The 18,094-nt window shown below is 37.1% G+C and overlaps 1 protein-coding gene across 2 annotated transcripts; it reads left to right on the top strand.

Annotated features, from left to right (window-relative positions):
* The first annotated feature begins 1,056 nt into the window (after positions 1-1,056).
* Positions 1,057-17,971, top strand: mamdc2b (MAM domain containing 2b). 2 transcript variants are annotated; one of them, XM_059539209.1, is made up of 15 exons: positions 1,057-1,226; positions 1,303-1,484; positions 1,566-1,670; positions 3,813-4,063; positions 4,144-4,228; positions 4,577-4,684; positions 4,846-5,129; positions 7,035-7,128; positions 7,208-7,354; positions 8,078-8,343; positions 12,079-12,172; positions 12,292-12,447; positions 16,861-17,120; positions 17,207-17,291; positions 17,381-17,971. In XM_059539209.1, the coding sequence occupies exons 2-15, from the start codon at positions 1,454-1,456 to the stop codon at positions 17,455-17,457; spliced, it is 2,043 nt and encodes a 680-aa protein (XP_059395192.1). In that variant the 5' UTR covers positions 1,057-1,226; positions 1,303-1,453; the 3' UTR covers positions 17,458-17,971. The 2 variants fall into 2 exon arrangements, with proteins under 2 accessions (XP_059395192.1, XP_059395193.1); XM_059539210.1 differs by having other exon boundaries at positions 1,208-1,226; positions 1,306-1,484.
* Positions 17,972-18,094: the final 123 nt, after the last annotated feature.

The raw sequence follows: 18,094 nt of genomic DNA, 5'->3' as shown, positions 1-18,094 counted from the left end.
TGTGCATTGTAGCTGACACCTAAATGAACACATTACAATTGTTTTATGACTGCAAGTCTTTCTCCTCAAATGCTATTGAGTTTCAAATTTGCGTTTGAGCCCTTGTGAAAAAGTAGCATAATTTACATATGATTTACAGTTTATTTTAATAAATATCCAACATTCAATTCAATTGTGCTTTACAGCTGTCACCTAGATGAACAATTACAGTTGTTTTTATGAATGTTTTTATGAATGTAAGTCATTCTCCTCAAATGCTACTGACGTTATAAAAGTGTAAACCAATATCGCATGTAACTTTAGAGACGGTCCCTAAATTTGAGACTCTGGAACATCTAACGTCAAGCCAACTTTTTTTTTATTTTATTTTTTTACTTTTTTTAGTTTTCTTTTCTCTGCGCCGGATTGCTGATGTCCTTTACCCGGACTTAGATGTTCATCCATCAATTATGAACATTTAGCCGAAAACATGAGGTGCAAGCGGTCGCGAGCGCGGATGGGAGAATGGCGGAAGTTTTTTTTTTTAGCAACTGGGATGGTGCCCCCTCTGGGAGTTGGTGCCCTACGCAGACTGCGTATTCTGCTTATAGGGAGCGACGGCACATAGCTTGGTTTATAGCTTTTATTGCATTTAACATGTTGAATACGTAGAGTGGTGAAAATCAGACTTCAGATGTACACTCAGGACTTTGCCTGCAATATACATAATTAAAATCATTTTATAGTAAACTATTATGAGTACAGTTGTCAAGCACAATTCAGATAAAAGGAAATACAGTTAAAGTTAAACAAAGGAAAAACCATTAAAGTGAAAACCTTTTAAATACGGCAAAACAATGAAACAAATACTACTAGAAATAATGCTGCCAAAATATTATAATAGGCTTGATCACTTCTGTTGTCAAAGTGGAGAGAATATCTGTGTCTCATAGGAACTTGAGTAAGATGCAGATGTGCTCACATCATCAACAAATGTTTCATAACCAGAACACACAGTTCTTACTGGATCTTTGCCTGAATAAAGCAAGAAGCAAGAGATATTTTAGTGCTCCTGATGGCACAGTGCCCTAGTGGAAATACTTTACAACCTTCTGTCTGTTTTCAAGATGTTACACAAATCTGAAGAGAGAAGACAAAGATCTGCTCCATATAGATCTGATCTAAACATCCAGATGATGAAAGTGATCCTGATGCTATGGATAATCGATATGAACGTGTGTTTAGTGGTAAGGGAAGGTAACCTCTGAATCTGGTCATCATTACTGAAACCCTCTCCTAATTCCCTCCCTTTTTCTTCTCCAGCAGCCCAGACAGAAGGATCACATCCGAGCTTCGGTTATACACTGCCAGCTTGAAAGAAGGACAAGATGAGAGAATGAAATCTAGATCATCTCTAGTGCTAAACCAGGTCTAATTTGATTTATTGATTGCAAGATAAAACGTTAAAGAGAAGATGCTTCCTTTCTATCTTCTGAGCTTGATTGGTGAGTACTCATTGCAGTTAATGTTGTCTGTGTAGATTATTGTACATGTATAAGTGTGTGTTCAATGCACTTTTCTCTCAGTGACAGCTAAAGCAGAGTTTTTGCCAGGCTCCTGCAGCTTTCAGGACAGCACATGTGACTATACGTCTGACCTCGTCTTTCTCAGCTGGACCCTAGACCCTTCTGGTGAGTTTCAGCAGCCTGTCAATGAATGCATTGCTTTGTGAATCATTTGATGCCAAGGTCACCTTTAAATGAGTGGGTGTCAGTCAATTACAGTTTATTCATTTAATAGGAAGAAAAAAACAACAACATAACAAAAAAAATAATAATAATACACATCTTCTGTAGTGAACATGATTTTAATTACATTTTACTTTGGTATATTTTTGGGTGGCATAAAGTCAAAAATGTTATAATAGTGCATCTTTCCTGATATCATAATGAATATGGTATTGAGTAGTTTTCTCAAGAAATAAATACAGTGAAGCAGTTTATGTTAAAATATCTATGAACATTTGAAAAACATTTGCCTCCAAAATTAGTGACCAAAAAAAGTAATGTGGTGCAACCAATGAGCAGAAACATGTGATGACAAGACAAGGTTAATGCAGACCTTGTGTCATGTGCTACAACCCTACCTTATGTTGCTTATGTTACCTTGTGATGTTATGCTATGTTATATTATGCTGTGTTATGTTATGCTATGTTATGTTGTTATGTTATGTTATATATTTGAATAATTCATTATATTCAGAAAAAATACTTTTACTTTAAAAGTATTTGAAAATGCATTTCAAAATAATGATTATAGGGATATTCCACCCCAAAATGAAAATCTTGTCATTAATCACCATGTCGTTCCAAACCTGGAAAAACTTTGCTCGTCTTCAGAACATAATTGAGTATATTTTGGATGAAAAACCAGGAGGCTTGTGACTGTCCCATGGACTGCCAAATAAATAACTCCGTCAAGGTCCAGAAAAGTATTAAAGCATCGTCAGAACAGTCCATATAGTATTTTACTTGGCAGTCTTTGGGACAGTCATAAGCCTCCCGGTTTTCATCCAGAATATATTAAATTGCGTTCCGAAGACGAACGAAGCTTTTATGGGTTTGGAACAACATGGGGGTAAGTTATGTATGACACAATTTTCATTTTGGGGTGAAGTTTCCCTTTAAAATGAGTTAACAAGAATGTATGAGCATGCATTCAAAGGGTAAACAAAATGTGTTATTACATTTTTCGATGGTTGCCCCATATGACATTTTTAGAGTGATTAAAGGTTTTTGGATTTATAAAAAAAAATGAAATAATAGTTTTTGAAAACCACATAAAAGTCCTCATGAATACAAACACTGCATTTCTAAGCATTTTCCATGTGTTTTAAACAATATATGTATTTATTTTAAGAGCTCTCGTCAGAATTTTCATCACATTTGTCAGTTGTCATTTATAGGCTATTTACATGATCGTTCTTTATTTTATTACTTTATTTTAATTTATTGTATCATTTTATTTTATTTTTGTGGATCTGAAAAGAAGAAATTTTGAAGAATCTTCGTGCAGCTCTTTTCCATATAACTCCAGTTCATAGTTTACTCAGACTATATTGCAAATCTTCAAAAGTAAAATATTCTCCCTTTGTGTTCAGAAATTGTTAGACAGGGTTGGAATGACTTGAGAGTGTGTAAATGATTACAACATTTTATTTTTGGGGTGAGCTGTGGTCATTTAAGGCATTTTTTAAGCGTGTGTTATAGATTTGGTTCACACAGGTTATTCTGAATGGAAGTTGGCACCATTTCTTAACTAATGTAATGAAGCCATGAAGTATGGTATGAACAGTCCAAACATGGATTTCAGGATTAAAAAACAACATGTGAACTGCATGGATCAAATGCCCAGAAATGTGAAGAAACAGGGTTTACTGAAGCCCACATCTGGAAGCCATGGCCTCAGTATTTAGGGCATCAGGAAATAGTGAAATAACACATTACAGGATTGATGATTTTGCTCTGTTTATACGTGGCATGAGTCACTAGTGCACAAGCACACTGGATTATTTACTTTTGGTTGTATCTAAAGAGCACAGGAAATTAACAAGAAATGTAATGATTTAATTCAGATGAGGAGAGAATAGGATATGTGATCTCTGGTGAATTATATGCATCTGCAGGGCAAAAGAAAAAAATGCATTTTTGCACTCAGTCATAAAATGGTTGTTTGATAAGTGGTCTGTCACTGTAAAAAAAACATTTATCTGCCTTCCCAGCTGCACACACAAACTCTTGCCATGAATGTTGTTTTCGTCCTGCTTCACACAGGACACTTCATCACAGTCGAAGAGCAAGTCCAGGAGGACCAAGGAAAGGCGGTTCTTTTGGGTCCAGATGTGGATCAGCAGGACTGGAGCTGCTTCAGGATGGTCTATCAGGTCACAGGCAGCGCCTCCTTGCAGGTGCAGAAGCGCACAGACGGAGAGAGTTTCGATCAGGTGCTCTGGACGAGCCAAAGCCCGTCTGATAGCTGGCTCATCGCCAGCATTGACCTACAGAACTCCACCCAAACGTTCAAGGTGAGAACTACTTATGCAGTGTATGTCATATTGTCATGTTATCATGTGACTCCAATGATAAGTTTGTTCTACATCTGTAGATCGTGATTGAAGGCAAACTAGGAGAAGAAGAAGGCAGCAGTGTGTCCATCTTTGAGATCAAGATCTCTGATAAATACTGTATAGGTTAGTGCTCTGATCACTTGGGCCAAACACCCAGAACAGCTCAGCAGCCTTCAACTTTGTTTGTTTCTTTGCAAAAGTAAAAATGTCATGCCAAAATCAAGGCCAGCCACATGAAAAGACTGGTTAACCACAGAAAACAAAAACACTGTTCTTTCCCAACAATGTTTGGATGGTAATTGCTAGGAACCGCACATTCCTGAGGGAAAGATAATCTGTTAAATGAACCCAGATTTCAGAATTTTGCCCAAATGTTACTGGCATTAAATGGCTTGTAGAGATAGAGAGCTTCAAAAGTAGTTATTTACATTTTGATGCAAACTAATATTTTCTGATCATGTGACCTCAAAGAGTGTGAGTTTGAAGAAGAGCATCTGTGTGGCTACAGTAACGAGTGGAACAGATATATGAACTGGCGTGTGGGAAGATCAGATGATGCTGCACTGACCGGTGGGACAGGTTAGTCTGATCAGCAGCCTCTTTGTGATATAATCCAATAGGATATGAAAAAAGTACTGTTGTTTATACTATCTGACATCCTTATATTATCATATCTAGTATTTTATAAAGCCATGGCTGAACAGATTCTGTCACCGATGCCCTTTCATTGACTCACACAGGTCAGTACATGTTTGTGGACTCTACTGACACTAAAAGCTTCCAGGAGGTGGCCAAGCTGGTGTCTCCGATGACCTCAGTGCCCATGTCGGGCTGCTTGAGCTTCCAGTACCAGCACTATCACGCCGGGGACCATCTGTTCTCCCTCTTCAGCAGGGATCAGGCCGGACAGTATCAGGAGCTGTGGAGAGCCGATCTACTGGAGAACAACACCATGAACTGGAGTCCAGAAACCAGAGTCTGGATACCAGTACAAGTGGACCTCAAAGCTCCATATCCAATAGAGGTAAGGACTGACCACCACAAATAAATATCTATTTCAGATACAATCTTACAAGCCACATAAATCTAGCTCTGTTTTACATACCGTGCAGCCAGTCTCTTCCTGTCGAAGAGTGGAGTTCTTGGACAGAGTAAGCTGCCAGCTGCTAAATATGGACCTGACTGTGTCTGACTGCGTTAGGAAAGATTCTGCAATGCTAGGAGCACAAAAAAAGTGTTTTTGTTCTTTTATAGACGCTGCACCTCAGGGCTGTCCAAACCTGCTCCTGGAGGGCCAGTGTCAATTAGCACATCTGAACTAACGGTCTTCAGGACTAATTGTCAAAGGCAGGCATGCTAGGACAAGTTAAACTAAACTCTGCAGGATGCTGGCCCTCCAGGACCAGGACTGAACACCCCTGCTGTGCCTAAACAACATCACAAGAGAAATTCTGGGTTTTGAAGAAAGTACTAGGCTAACACACTGTTCTCATGATGTTTTGCAAGTGTTTTTCTTGATTATACGAATGTTAAGAGAACATTTAATTTGATCATTTGCACATGTTGTGGAAAAGTTTGCGTTTGAATATTCACTCAATGTTCTGAAGGTCACGTTTATAAAAGGTTAGATGAATGTCCATGAACATTGCATAAATAATGTTCTTGTGCTAAGTTTTGAGAAAATTATTAAAGACCAGATAAAGTAATTTTATAAGCAAACAGATAAATTAATGTCTATTATCATTCTATTAATGTTACTCGATATTTGTTCCAGAACATCAGCAGAAGTTCTGTTAATTTTCTCTATTAGCTGGGTAGATTTCAGCCTGCAGTTCTTGTGTTCTCTGCTTGTTGCTTCCAGATCTCAAAGATTGGTTCTGACATTTAATTTAATTTTATGAGGGTTTAGAGGTCAACAAAACCTATATATATATATATATATATATATATATATATACACACACACACACACACACACACATGTTTGTTTTTGTGAAAAGTGGGTTCATCCCATAGGCGTAATGGTTTTTATACTGTACAAACTGTATATTCTATGGCCCTACACCAACCCTACACATAACCCTAACACTCACATGAAACTTTGTGCATTTTTACTTTCTCAAAAAAACTAATTCTGTATGATTTATAAGCGTTTTGAAAAATGGGGACATGGGTTATGTCCTCATTAGTCACCCTCTCCTTGTAATACCTGTGTCATACCTATGTCATTACACAAGAGTTGTGTCCTGATATGTCACAAAAATAAGAGCACACACACACACACACACACACACACAGTGTTGGGGGTAGAGCAATCGGATCAAGAAACTAGTAAAGTAATGCATAATATTTTTAATTTACAAGAAAATATCTGAGTTTCTTTTTAATACAACGCTAGTACTTTGTTTGCATTTATTGACTGAAGCTGACAGCTCTTGTGTTGCCATGTTGGGAGAAGTTAGTAGTAAATGCATGAGTGTTGTGTGCACTGTGTGCACTTGATCGGTAATTGTGAACATGCTTTTAAACTGTGAAAAGTAAACTCACAATATTATGCGAACCTACAATAATTAAATGTTAATGCAAAAAGCCTCAGCCTGAGGCTTATTCAGTTCATTTTTGGTGCTTTAAAATTTGCCAAAAGTAAGATTTTTTTATATTCAAAAGAAACAAGCATAGGCCAGATGAGAAAAAGAAATGCATCACTTTGCATAAATAGTAACTAATTAACACAATTAATTACTTTTTTAGTAACACAATATTATAATGCATTAATTTGGAAGGTAACTTTTCCCAACTCTGTGTGTATTTAATTTTTAATTTAGTGTGATTTCATGATTAAAAATGATTATAATTAGTCACACTTCATGTAAAATTGTAAGCACTAACATTTATTTGTGTGCGTGTGTGTGTGTGTGTATCGTTCAAGTTGGTGTTTGAGGTGGCGTTCAACGGTCCACATGGAGGATACGTGATCCTCGATGAGATTTCCTTCTCTCCAGAGTTCTGTCATGCAGACACAGGTGTGTATGAACAGCTCAAGCCACCTCAGAGCTCAGACACTATACCTGTGTGATCAGTTAAAAATATGTGTTTTCACAGAGCCAACGTTTGATCCATCTGTTGCCAACTGTGACTTTGAGTCAGGATATTGTCAGTATGTCCAGACACAGACAGACAGTTCACTGTGGAGGAGAGTGTCTGTGAGACCCAACATCTACACCGCTGGAGATCACACAACAGGAGCAGGTGCACTACCACTTCTTGAGAAGAAATATCAGCATATTTTAATGATTTCTGAAGAATTGTGTGACAATGAAAACTGGAGTGATGATGCTGGGGATTCAGCTTTGATCACAGGAATAAATTACATTTATAACTGAGAAATTATTTTCATAATTGCTTATATACACCATATTCCTGTTTTTATTGTATTTGTATCAAATAAGAGCAGAAAAGACTTTAAAATGTTTTAAAATTGTACCGACCCCAAAGTTTTACACAGGAGTGTATAAACACAACACTGATTAATAGCCAAAGTCTCTGGGCTATATTTGTAGCAATAGCCAAAAAAACATTGTATGGGTCAAAATTATAGATTTTTCTTTTATACCAATAATCATTAGAATATTATGCAAAGATCATGTTCCATGAAGATATTTTGTACATTTCTACTGTAAATATATATAAAAATATATTTTGGATTAATAATATGCATTGCTAAGAATCCATTTGGACAACTATAAAAGTGATTTTATCAGTATTTAGATTTTTTTGCACCCTCAGATTCCAGATTTTCAAATAGTTGTATCTCTGCCAAATACTGATCCTAACAAACCACACATCAATAGAAAGCTTATTTATTCAGCTTTCAGAGGATGCATACATCTCAGTTTTGAATAATTGACACTTAAGACTGGTCTTGTTGTCCAGGGTCACAAATGGTTAAAAATAGTTGTTCTTTCTGAACAGGATCCTTCTTGTTGGCAAACTCTCGCTTTAGTGTACAGTCTGGATACGTCAGTCGTTTGTTTGGCCCAGCGATGCCAGCCAATCAGAAATACTGCCTGAAGTTCTTCTACTCCCTGCGAGGCCTCAGTGGAACAGACCAGGTGTTGTCGGCGTATCTGTATTACAGTGACGGTACTAAACAAGAACAAATATGGACTCAGAATTATAAGATAAGAAATGTCTGGATTGCAGTTGAACTGACCATTCAAAGTCAGAAAAATGCTCAGGTAAGATGCAAAAGGCTTTATTATTGTCAGTTACTATTGCTGCTTATTGCTTGATTAGTCAGAAGGAAAAGACAAGTGGTGCATTGAAGTCCTCCTGGGAAGTTCATATTAACATTATTTATATTATAATTCTAACCATTAAAACTTTGCCTGACATACCTTTGCTTACCAGCAGCATGTGGCAAATCATGGTTTACGGCTGTAAACTGAAGTCTATTGGCCGTCTCTGTTTCAAAAGGAAATTTCACAGACTCTTTAAGAGACACATAGCCTAATCTCAGATGACTTATCTGGACATAATTCTGGCCCGCTGCTCTCACAGTTTATGTCTCACATGACTTTTATTACAGAAAGATTCAGATTTAAAGAAATAAATGTTTATAACATCTGGAAATTTAAGATGGTCTGAGCATCATTCATACTTTAAATCCATAAGTCTTTCTTTTCTGATCTGTCATTAAGATAGCATGAGAAAGCCAAGCTTTAAGATTCTTCTTCTTCTGAGGCTAAATTTGGACTGTATCTCCTCCTTTCAAGCTATCCACCAAACTTGAATCAGACCTTCACACTGCTCTACTTATGCTAGATCTTTTCTGATCAGACTTATGATTTTTATTAAACAGATCATGAAAACTACGTAAAATCCCATAGACTTTTATTGAGGGGGTCAAAACTTCTGTACACTAATATATATAAGCTGGACAACTTAGGACAACATGCTCATGCTCGCAACATGCTTAACTTGCTAAAAACATGCTTATCATGCTAGAAATATACTAGTAACATGTTAATCACAACAAAAGCATGCTATCCACATGCTAGCATCATGCTAATCATGCTGGGTACATGCAAAACTTACTAGAAACATGCTTATCATGCTAGAAATATGTTAAATTAGCTAGAAACATGCCTATCATGCTAGAAACATGTTAAATTAGCTAGAAACATGCTTATCATGCTAGAAATATGCTAGCAACATGTTAATCATGACAAGAGCATGCTATCCACATGCTAGCATCATCAGTGTTGGGGAGTAACTAGTTACATGTAACGGCGTTACGTAATTTAATTACAAAATTATTGTAACTGTAATTAGTTACAGTTACTAAAAAAAAATGAGTAATTAAATTACAGTTACTTATGAAATTTTTTACGATTACAAAGAGGATTATATTTGAATATTTACACACATCCACATACAGATTTAACTGATTTCTTTCCCAAATTGCACTGACTATTCTGAGACATACGCCCTATACCAGACGGAAATACAGTCTGGTTCGTAGAATCCAGTCATAAAAACGGAATGCCTAACGCGGACGGAATATGCCACATTTTGGATGACTAAATCAAAAGTAGGTCAGTACACTTGAATCAAAACATGACATCGACTAGTGTCTGTGAATATAAAGCCCCAAAAATGCAATATATGACTTGCACATTCTGCGTGTCTGTGGAAATCAGGCGCGGACTGGACACCGGGAGAACCGGGACAATTCCCGGTGGCCTGGCAGCCGATTTTGCCGCACTATTTAATATTATTATTGTATAATTGCCTGTCGAATGTACTAAAGCGATCATTTGCGAATCCGCCATTTGATAATTAAATCTCTAATAAGTCATGAATTGTTAGTCGTGACTCGCGCGCTCTCCGCGCCTCCGCCAAACGGTTTGGATCAGACTCAGAGTAATCAATGCGAGAGAGAGAGTGGACTGTGGAAGCGCACAGCTGGAGCAGAGAAGCAGAACTACTGTTCAGGGTTTCAGGTCAGTTTCATCTGTAAAGATGCTTTTTTGTCGTTGTTTTTTTATTTATTTAGTCAAGCAGCAGCACGTTGCTCATCAGTCATCACTCAAAATACTATATAAAGGACATCATTATTATCTGTTGTAATGTTACAGTAGTAATTTAGCTGAAAAAAAAATCCGATTTTTTTTAATAGGTTTAGGGGGAGCTACGACAGACAACAACACAACCCTTACGAAAATTAACATTTTAATATTTAACTATAAATCCAAAGAAAATGGTTACTATTGTTTAAACTGTGATAACCAAAAATGTAAAATTATTTTACAAATGTATTTATTTAAAAATAAATACAAATCCATTTGCAAAAAACAAAAAAAAAAAACAAGGTTATTTTACTTTTATATAGGCTAATAAAAGCATGGTAATTTTTTGTAAGGGAAAAACATGACTCGTGTACAGTATTAGGATTTTTCTATGAAGATATTGTAGTATTGTAGAGTATTGTATTGTAAAGTGCAGTTTTGTTCAATCTTGAGTATTAAAGTCACGAGAGAGATGGATAACAGGGCAAAATAAAGAGACTGAAGAGAAAAATGGAAGTGAAGATGCAGTTCAGGACAGAACTTATAATTATTTTGCATGTCCCCAAATTAAAGATTTAAACCTTTTTTATGTCAGGTCCATACAAAAAATAGTTTTGTCCATGAATTTGTTTGTATGAGTTTGAATTTCCCAGTCTGAATTTTTTTCCCAGTCCGCCCCTCCTGTAAATTAATGGCAAAGACATGGTTTCATTTACTACACATAGGCCTACTGAAGCTCGCAGTGTTTTCAACCTCTGCTGCCTCAATATAGGAGTACACGAGCACATAAACATAATTTCTAGAACTGCTCTGTGTCACTTCATGTGCATTTTACTTATTTTGAGAAAACTATCATCATATACAGAGACAGCAGTTTCAAAAAAACACCAATGTTTCAGGAGTTTAGTACACAGAATACGTCACATGCTTATTAGATAACTGTATTTAAGTTGATGTATATACTTTTATTTATTATTCTTTAATTTTCACAAATTTAGAAAAGTAATCAAAAAGTAATCAAAAGTAATTAGTTACATTACTTTAATAAAGTAATTGAAAAAGTTACACTACTATTACATTTTAAACAGGGTAACTTGTAATCTGTAACCTATTACATTTCCAAAGTAACCTTCCCAACACTGAGCATCATGCTAATCATGCTGGGTACATGCTAAACTTACTGGAAACATGCTTATCATGCTAGAAACATGTTAAATAGAAAAAAATTAGAAAAAAATATGTTAGGAACATGGTAATCATGCAAAAAACATACAAACTTGCTAATCATGTTAATAATATGTTAACAACATGCTAACCATGCTAGCAACAAGTTAATCATTTCAAGTTAGCATTATGCTAGAAACATGCTAAAACATGTTAATCGTGTTAATAATAGGCTAATATGTTAGCAACATGCAAATCATGTATGAAATATCCTGGCAACATGTTTATCATGTGAAAAATATGTTAGAAACATGCTGTCATCATGTTAATCATGTTAGCCACATGTTAACATCATAGTAATCATGCCACAAACACGCTAGCAACTTGCTAGCAACATACTAGTCATGCTAGAAATATGGTAATCATGCTAATAATAATCAAGCAACATGTTAGCAACATGCCAATCATGCCACAAAAATGCTAGCATTTTACTGGAAACATGCTAATCATGCTAAAAGATGAGAACAATATGTTAGCAACATGTTAAATCATGTTTGCTAAATCATGCTAGCAATGTGCTAGCATCACCTATCTAATCTAAACTTTCAAACTACAAGCTTTTACAGCTGTTTGAAACTTTCAGGCTAGGCTTTCTCAAGCAAGCTTGCTCACAAACTTTACTCATCTAATTTCATGTTGATTTTCATCATGTGATTTTTCTCCATCTGGGCGATGAAGGTGGTTTTCATCAGCACATGCAAAAATATTTGGAGTTGTGACTCTGTGGGTCTCGATGACATTAAAGTCACGCTTGGTGACTGTGCACTGTTAGGTAAACATGCTTCATTTCTCACAAAACTCTGTGCATTTGAAACTTCATTGGTGAATCTTAATGTTGTTTCCTTAATATTTGTGTTCACTACAAGCAGAAACGAGCTCTCTCTATTACAGTATCTTCAGTGTCAGCCCCATCTCACTGCGACTTCGAGGCTGGTCTGTGTGGATTCACTCAGGACAAGGAAGGAGACTCAGGAGACTGGATGCTGGCCCGAGGACCCACACCCACATCCTACACAGGGCCCAGAGGAGACCACACCACTGGAGTGGGTGAGCTCAGACCCTTATCATTCCTAACTTCTGTTATTAACTTATCATTGGGAATAATGTAACATGTACAAAAGTTTAAAAGTTGGATGTCCATGGCTTTAGTCTTGTAGCTAAGTACACTTTAGCATACTTTTAAAATGGAAGTAATATATACAAATTAACCATAGTTTTATTTTATAAGTGTAGTAATCGTGGTGACCATTTGTATAACCACAGTTTTATTATGGTTAATAATTTGGGGTTATCATTGTTTAACAATAGTAATAGTAATAGTAATGGGCCATAAGTAATTGGACAGTTGACCCAAAATCCATTTTGCGGACTGATGTGGACTATTACTTAATTATTTCTACATCAATTAAGCAGGTAAAAGATCTGGAGTATACATACAAGTATAGATCTGGATATACTTGTATCTTTCCATACAAGTGAAATAGACATTTATTAGGCTTCAAAAACAAAATAAATCCATCAGAGAGAGAGCAGGAGCATTAGGATTGGCCAAATCAACAGTTTGGAACGTTCTGAGAAAAAGGAACACACTGGTGAACTCAGCAACATAAAAAAGTCTGGACGTCCACGAGAAACAAAAGTGATGGATGATCGGAGGATCCTCTCCATGGTAAAGAACCCTTTAACAGTATCCAGCCAAGAGAAGAACACTCTACAGGAGACAGACGTGTCACTGTCAAAGTTTAAAAATAAGAGAAGACTTCACCAGAGCAAATACAGAGGCTTCACCACAAACTGCAAACAAGGCATCTAAAAAAGCCAAACCAATGGTTTAGTGATGATGACTGAGGACAGAAGCAGCCGGATGAACTGTGAAGTGTATAGTGATATACTGTCTGTCCAGATTCAGTCAAATGCAGCAAAGTTAGTTGGACAGCGCTTCATAGTACAAATGGACCATGACCCAAAAGCAAAACATACAGCAAAAGCAACCCAGGAGATTTTGTAGGTAAAAAAGAGAAATATTCTGCAATGGCCAAGTCAATCTCTTGATCTCAACCCGATCAAGCTGCATTCAACTCGCTGAAAACAAAACTGAAGGAAGAAAGAGCCACAAACAAACAACAAGTGAAGCCAGCTGCAGTAAATGTCTGGCAAAGCATCACAAAAGAGGAAACCCAGTCTCTACTGATGTCCATGAGATCCAGACTTAAGGCAGTCATTGCCTGCATGGGATTCTCAACAATATATTCAAAAATAAAAATGTTATATATGATTGAATTTATTTATTTTGTATATTTGTCACATTTGAATGATTCAGATCATCAAACAAATCTTAATATTACAGAAAGATAACCAGAGTAAATAAAAAATCCAGTTTTTAAATAATGATTTTGTTTATTAAGGGAAAAAAGTGGGCCAAACCTGCCTGACTCTACGTGAAAAGGTAATTGCTCCCTAAATCTAATAATTGCTTGTGCCACCTTTGGCAGCAACAACAGCAATCAAGCGTTTGTGATAACTGGCAATGAGTCTTTCACATCGCTGTGGAGGAATTTTGGCCCACTCTTCTTTGTAGAATTGTTTGCACATTGGAGGGTTTTCAAGCATTAATAGACTGTTTAAGGTCCAGATTTAAGCCCGGACTTTGATTTGGCCACTCCAAAACCTTAATTTTGTTTTTCTTGAGCCATTCAGAGGTGGATTTGCTGGTGTGTTTGGGATCATTGTCCTGCTGCATTACCCAAGTGTGCTTGAGCTTGAGGTCACAAACTGATGGCCGGACACTGTCCTTCAGGATTTTCTGAAATAGTGCAGAATTCATGCTTCTATCAATTATGGCAAGTCATCCAGGTCCTGAAGCTAGAAAGCAGCCCCAGACCATTACTCTACCACCACCATGTTTGACTGTTGGTATTGTGTTCTTTTTATGGAATGCAGTGTTGGTCTTATGCCAGATGTAACGGGACACACACCTTCCAAAAATATCAACTTTTGTTGCATCAGTCCACAGAATATTTGCCCAAAAGTCTTGGGGATAATCAAGATATTTTTTGGCAAATGCGAGACAAGCCTTTGTGTTCTTTTTGGTCAGCAGTATCTTTTGCCCAGTCTCTTTCTTATTGTTGAATAATGAACACTGATCTTAATTGAGGCGAGTGAGGCCTGTAGTTCTTTAGATGTTGTTCTGGGCTCTTTAACGACCTCCTGGATGAGTCGTCATTGCGCTCTTGGAGTAATTTTGGTAGACTGGTCACTCCTGGGAAGGTTCAGCACTGTTCTTAGTTTTCGCCAAGTGTGGATAATGGCTCTGACCGTGGTTCACTTAGAAATGGCTTTATAACCCTTTCCAGACTGATCTGTTCTTTAATTTCTTTAGAACGCGGCATGATGTGTTGCTATTTAAGCATGCTTCACTTTGTCAGACAGCTTCTATTTAAGTGATTTCTTGATTCAACAGGTCTGGCAGTAAACAAGTCTTGGTGTGGCTAGTGAAATTTAAAGGGTTAGTTCATGGAAAAACCATAATTATGTAATTAATAACTCACCCTCATGTTGTTTCAAACCCGTAAGACCTCTGTTTATCTTGGGAACACAGTTTAAGATATTTTAGATTTAGTCTGAGAGCTCTCAGTCCCTCCATTGAAGCTGTGTGTACGGTCTACTGTCCATGTCCAGAAAGGTAAGAAAAACATCATCAAAGTAGTCCATGTGACATCAGAGGGTCAGTTAGAATATTTTGAAGCATCGAAAATGCATTTTGGTCCAAAAATAGCAAAAACTATGACTTTATTCAGCATTGTCTTCTCTTCCGTGTCTGTTGTGAGAGAGTTCAAAACAAAGCAGTTTGTGATATCCGGTTCGCGAACTAATCATTCGATGTAAACGGATCTTTTTGAACCAGTTCACCAAATCGAACTGAATCTTTTTAAACGGTTAGCGTCCAATACGCATTAATCCAGAAATGACTTAAGCTGTGAACTTTTTTAATGTGGCCAACACTCCCTCTGAGTTCAAACAAACCAATATCCCGGAGTAATTCATGTACTCAAACAGTAAACTGACTGAACTGCTGTGAAGAGAGAACTGAAGATGAACACAGAGCCGAGCCAGATAATGAACAAAAGATTGACTCGTTCACGAGTCAAGAACCGGTTGCATCGGTTTTCGGATCACCAGTAGTTCTTTCGGACAGTTCGATTCAATAAACCGGTTGAAGAAAACGGTTCATTGGTTCTTTAGCGCTCGATGTAATGGCGTCATTGGCGATGATTTCCCTTGATTCAAGCCTTCGGTTTACCTGGGCTCATAACATTAGCACAGCATCAGTTCAGAATCAATCACCAAAAGAATCAGTTCGGTTCAGACGCTCTGTGTGTCGGTCTGTTTCGCTGAATCACGCATGCGCAGTATCATCAGCTCCTCGGTTCTCGAATCGGACGCGTCCGACAGAAACGGTTCTTGACTCGTGAACGAGTCAATCTTTTGTTCGTTATCTGGCTCGGCTCTGTGTTCATCTTCAGTTCTCTCTTCACAGCAGTTCAGTCAGTTTACTGTTTGAGTAAATGAAATACTCCGGGATATTGGTTTGTTTGAACTCAGAGGGAGTGTCAGCCACATTAAAAAAAGTTAACAGCTTAAGTCATTTGTGAATTAATGCGTATTGGACGCTAACCGTTTAAAACGATTCAGTTCGATTTGATGAACTGGTTCAAAAAGATCCGGTTACATCGAATGATTCGTTCGCGAACCGGATATCACAAACTGCTTTGTTTTGAACTCTCTCACAACAGACACGGAAGAGAAGACAATGCTGAATAAAGTCGTAGTTTTTGCTATTTTTGGACCAAAATGTGTTTTCGATGCTTCAAAATATTCTAACTGACCCTCTGATGTCACATGGACTACTTTGATGATGTTTTTCTTACCTTTCTGGACATGGACAGTAGACCGTACACACAGCTTCAATGGAGGGACTGAGAGCTCTCGGACTAAATCTAAAATATCTTAAACTGTGTTCCCAAGATAAACGGAGGTCTTACTGGTTTGGAACGACATGTGGGTGAGTTATTAATAACATAATTATGATTTTTCGATGAACTAACCCTTTAACTCAGCTTTCTAAAATAATGTGGTTAATCACAGTTCTTTCATGATTTAACAAGAGGGGGCAATTAATTTTTCACATAGGTTTGGACAATTTTTTTCCCCCTTAATAAATGAAATCATCATTTAAAAACTGCATGTTGTATTTACTTGCTTTATCTTTATGTAATATTAAAATTAGTTTGATGAGCTGAATAAGTCTGACAAATATGCACAAAAATTGCAAAAACAGGAAGGGGGCAAAAACATTTTCACAGCACATAACTTTTTCATTATTTTCTGTTGTGATCACATTTTATTGAATCTAGTACACACTTTTAAACAGTCTCAGAAAGCTCTTTTCTCTGCTTTAAGGTCATTATTTGCACATTGAGGCGTCAGTGATGCTGGCCGGACACAGAGCGCGCCTCGTCTCCAGCTCTCTGCGCGGCTCTAGAGACACACAGTGCTTGCAGTTCTTCTACCACATGTACGGCTCAGGGATCGGACAGCTGAGCGTTTACCTCCAGACCGGACAAGAGAACCAGGACAAACTACTGTGGACGAGCCATGGAGAGCAGGGCATCTCCTGGCTCAGAGCGGCAGTGAACCATCAGTTTGACCAGCAGCACCAGGTCAGTTGCATGAAGCTGCATTATAATCAACATTCACTCAGCATCATCTTTGTGAATATATTACATCTGTTTCTCCACATACTTAGATTGTGTTTGAAGCCACTAGAGGAGAATCAGTAAGGAGTGATATTGCAATCGATGATGTTGTTTTTGAAAGAGGACCATGCAGAGGTATTCATGATAAGTTGATTATCATACACATCTGTTATTAACGTTACCGTGAACAACTTTACATACTATTTGTCCTGTTTTCCACACAGAATATTCTGATGACCATATCCCTCATCTGCGCCTCTCTGGAAATAATAATGACATTCAGTCAATGATTTTTAAATAGAAAAGACAGAATGAGAAAAAACTATGCTGGGGAAACTGAAACCATGTGACCGTACAGCTGGAGTGCAGGGATCTGAGAGGATGAAAGCAAAGGAGACGACTGCATCGTGAGCAGAAATGATCACCTAAAAAAGTTCCTTTTGAGCACCTGGTTCATTCCTGATATACAGTTTCTCATGTGTGTATCATATGGCTTAATATATTGAACACATGGTCAAAGATGGAGACCTAATATGGTTACCTCAGAAACCTCTATACAGGATTGTCTTAATGATTTCATTTGTTCTTCAGGACAAAAGCATGTAAATCTGGGGATTTGTTTTTATGTCAAATTAAACAGAAAATTGCAGAGACTTTTATTTTATATAGAAATATCTCATGTCTAAAACCTTCAAATGTAACAAGCATTCCTGATTATCTTATTCTTTTGGGACGGCGACTGACTGACTGATATTAGCTTGTTTATTACACAGCTACCAAATAAATAAATAAAAATACAGTTAATGGATGTGAAATACTGATGTGTGCTGAAGTTTTTTATTACATGAGAAGAAAGAGAGTGCAAAGTGATGTGAGAGACATAAAACCAACACAACACCTGTCCTAGAAATCAACTGAGAAAATATATAAAATGTCAA

This window comes from Carassius carassius, chromosome 45, assembly GCF_963082965.1.
Source record: "Carassius carassius chromosome 45, fCarCar2.1, whole genome shotgun sequence".
NCBI classification, from domain to species: Eukaryota; Metazoa; Chordata; class Actinopteri; order Cypriniformes; family Cyprinidae; genus Carassius; species Carassius carassius.
The sequence above is the reverse complement of the archived record's forward strand: the minus strand, read 5'-3'. Positions and strand labels throughout refer to the sequence as shown.

Excerpts from the sequence above, each read along its gene's own strand:
- mamdc2b (XM_059539209.1), top strand. The coding sequence starts at position 1,454 with ATGCTTCCTTTCTATCTTCTGAGCTTGATTG. Across the intron at positions 1,671-3,812 it reads CTGGACCCTAGACCCTTCTG|GACACTTCATCACAGTCGAA; the intron begins GTGAGTTTCAGC and ends TGCTTCACACAG. Across the intron at positions 8,344-12,078 it reads AAAGTCAGAAAAATGCTCAG|GTGGTTTTCATCAGCACATG; the intron begins GTAAGATGCAAA and ends TGGGCGATGAAG.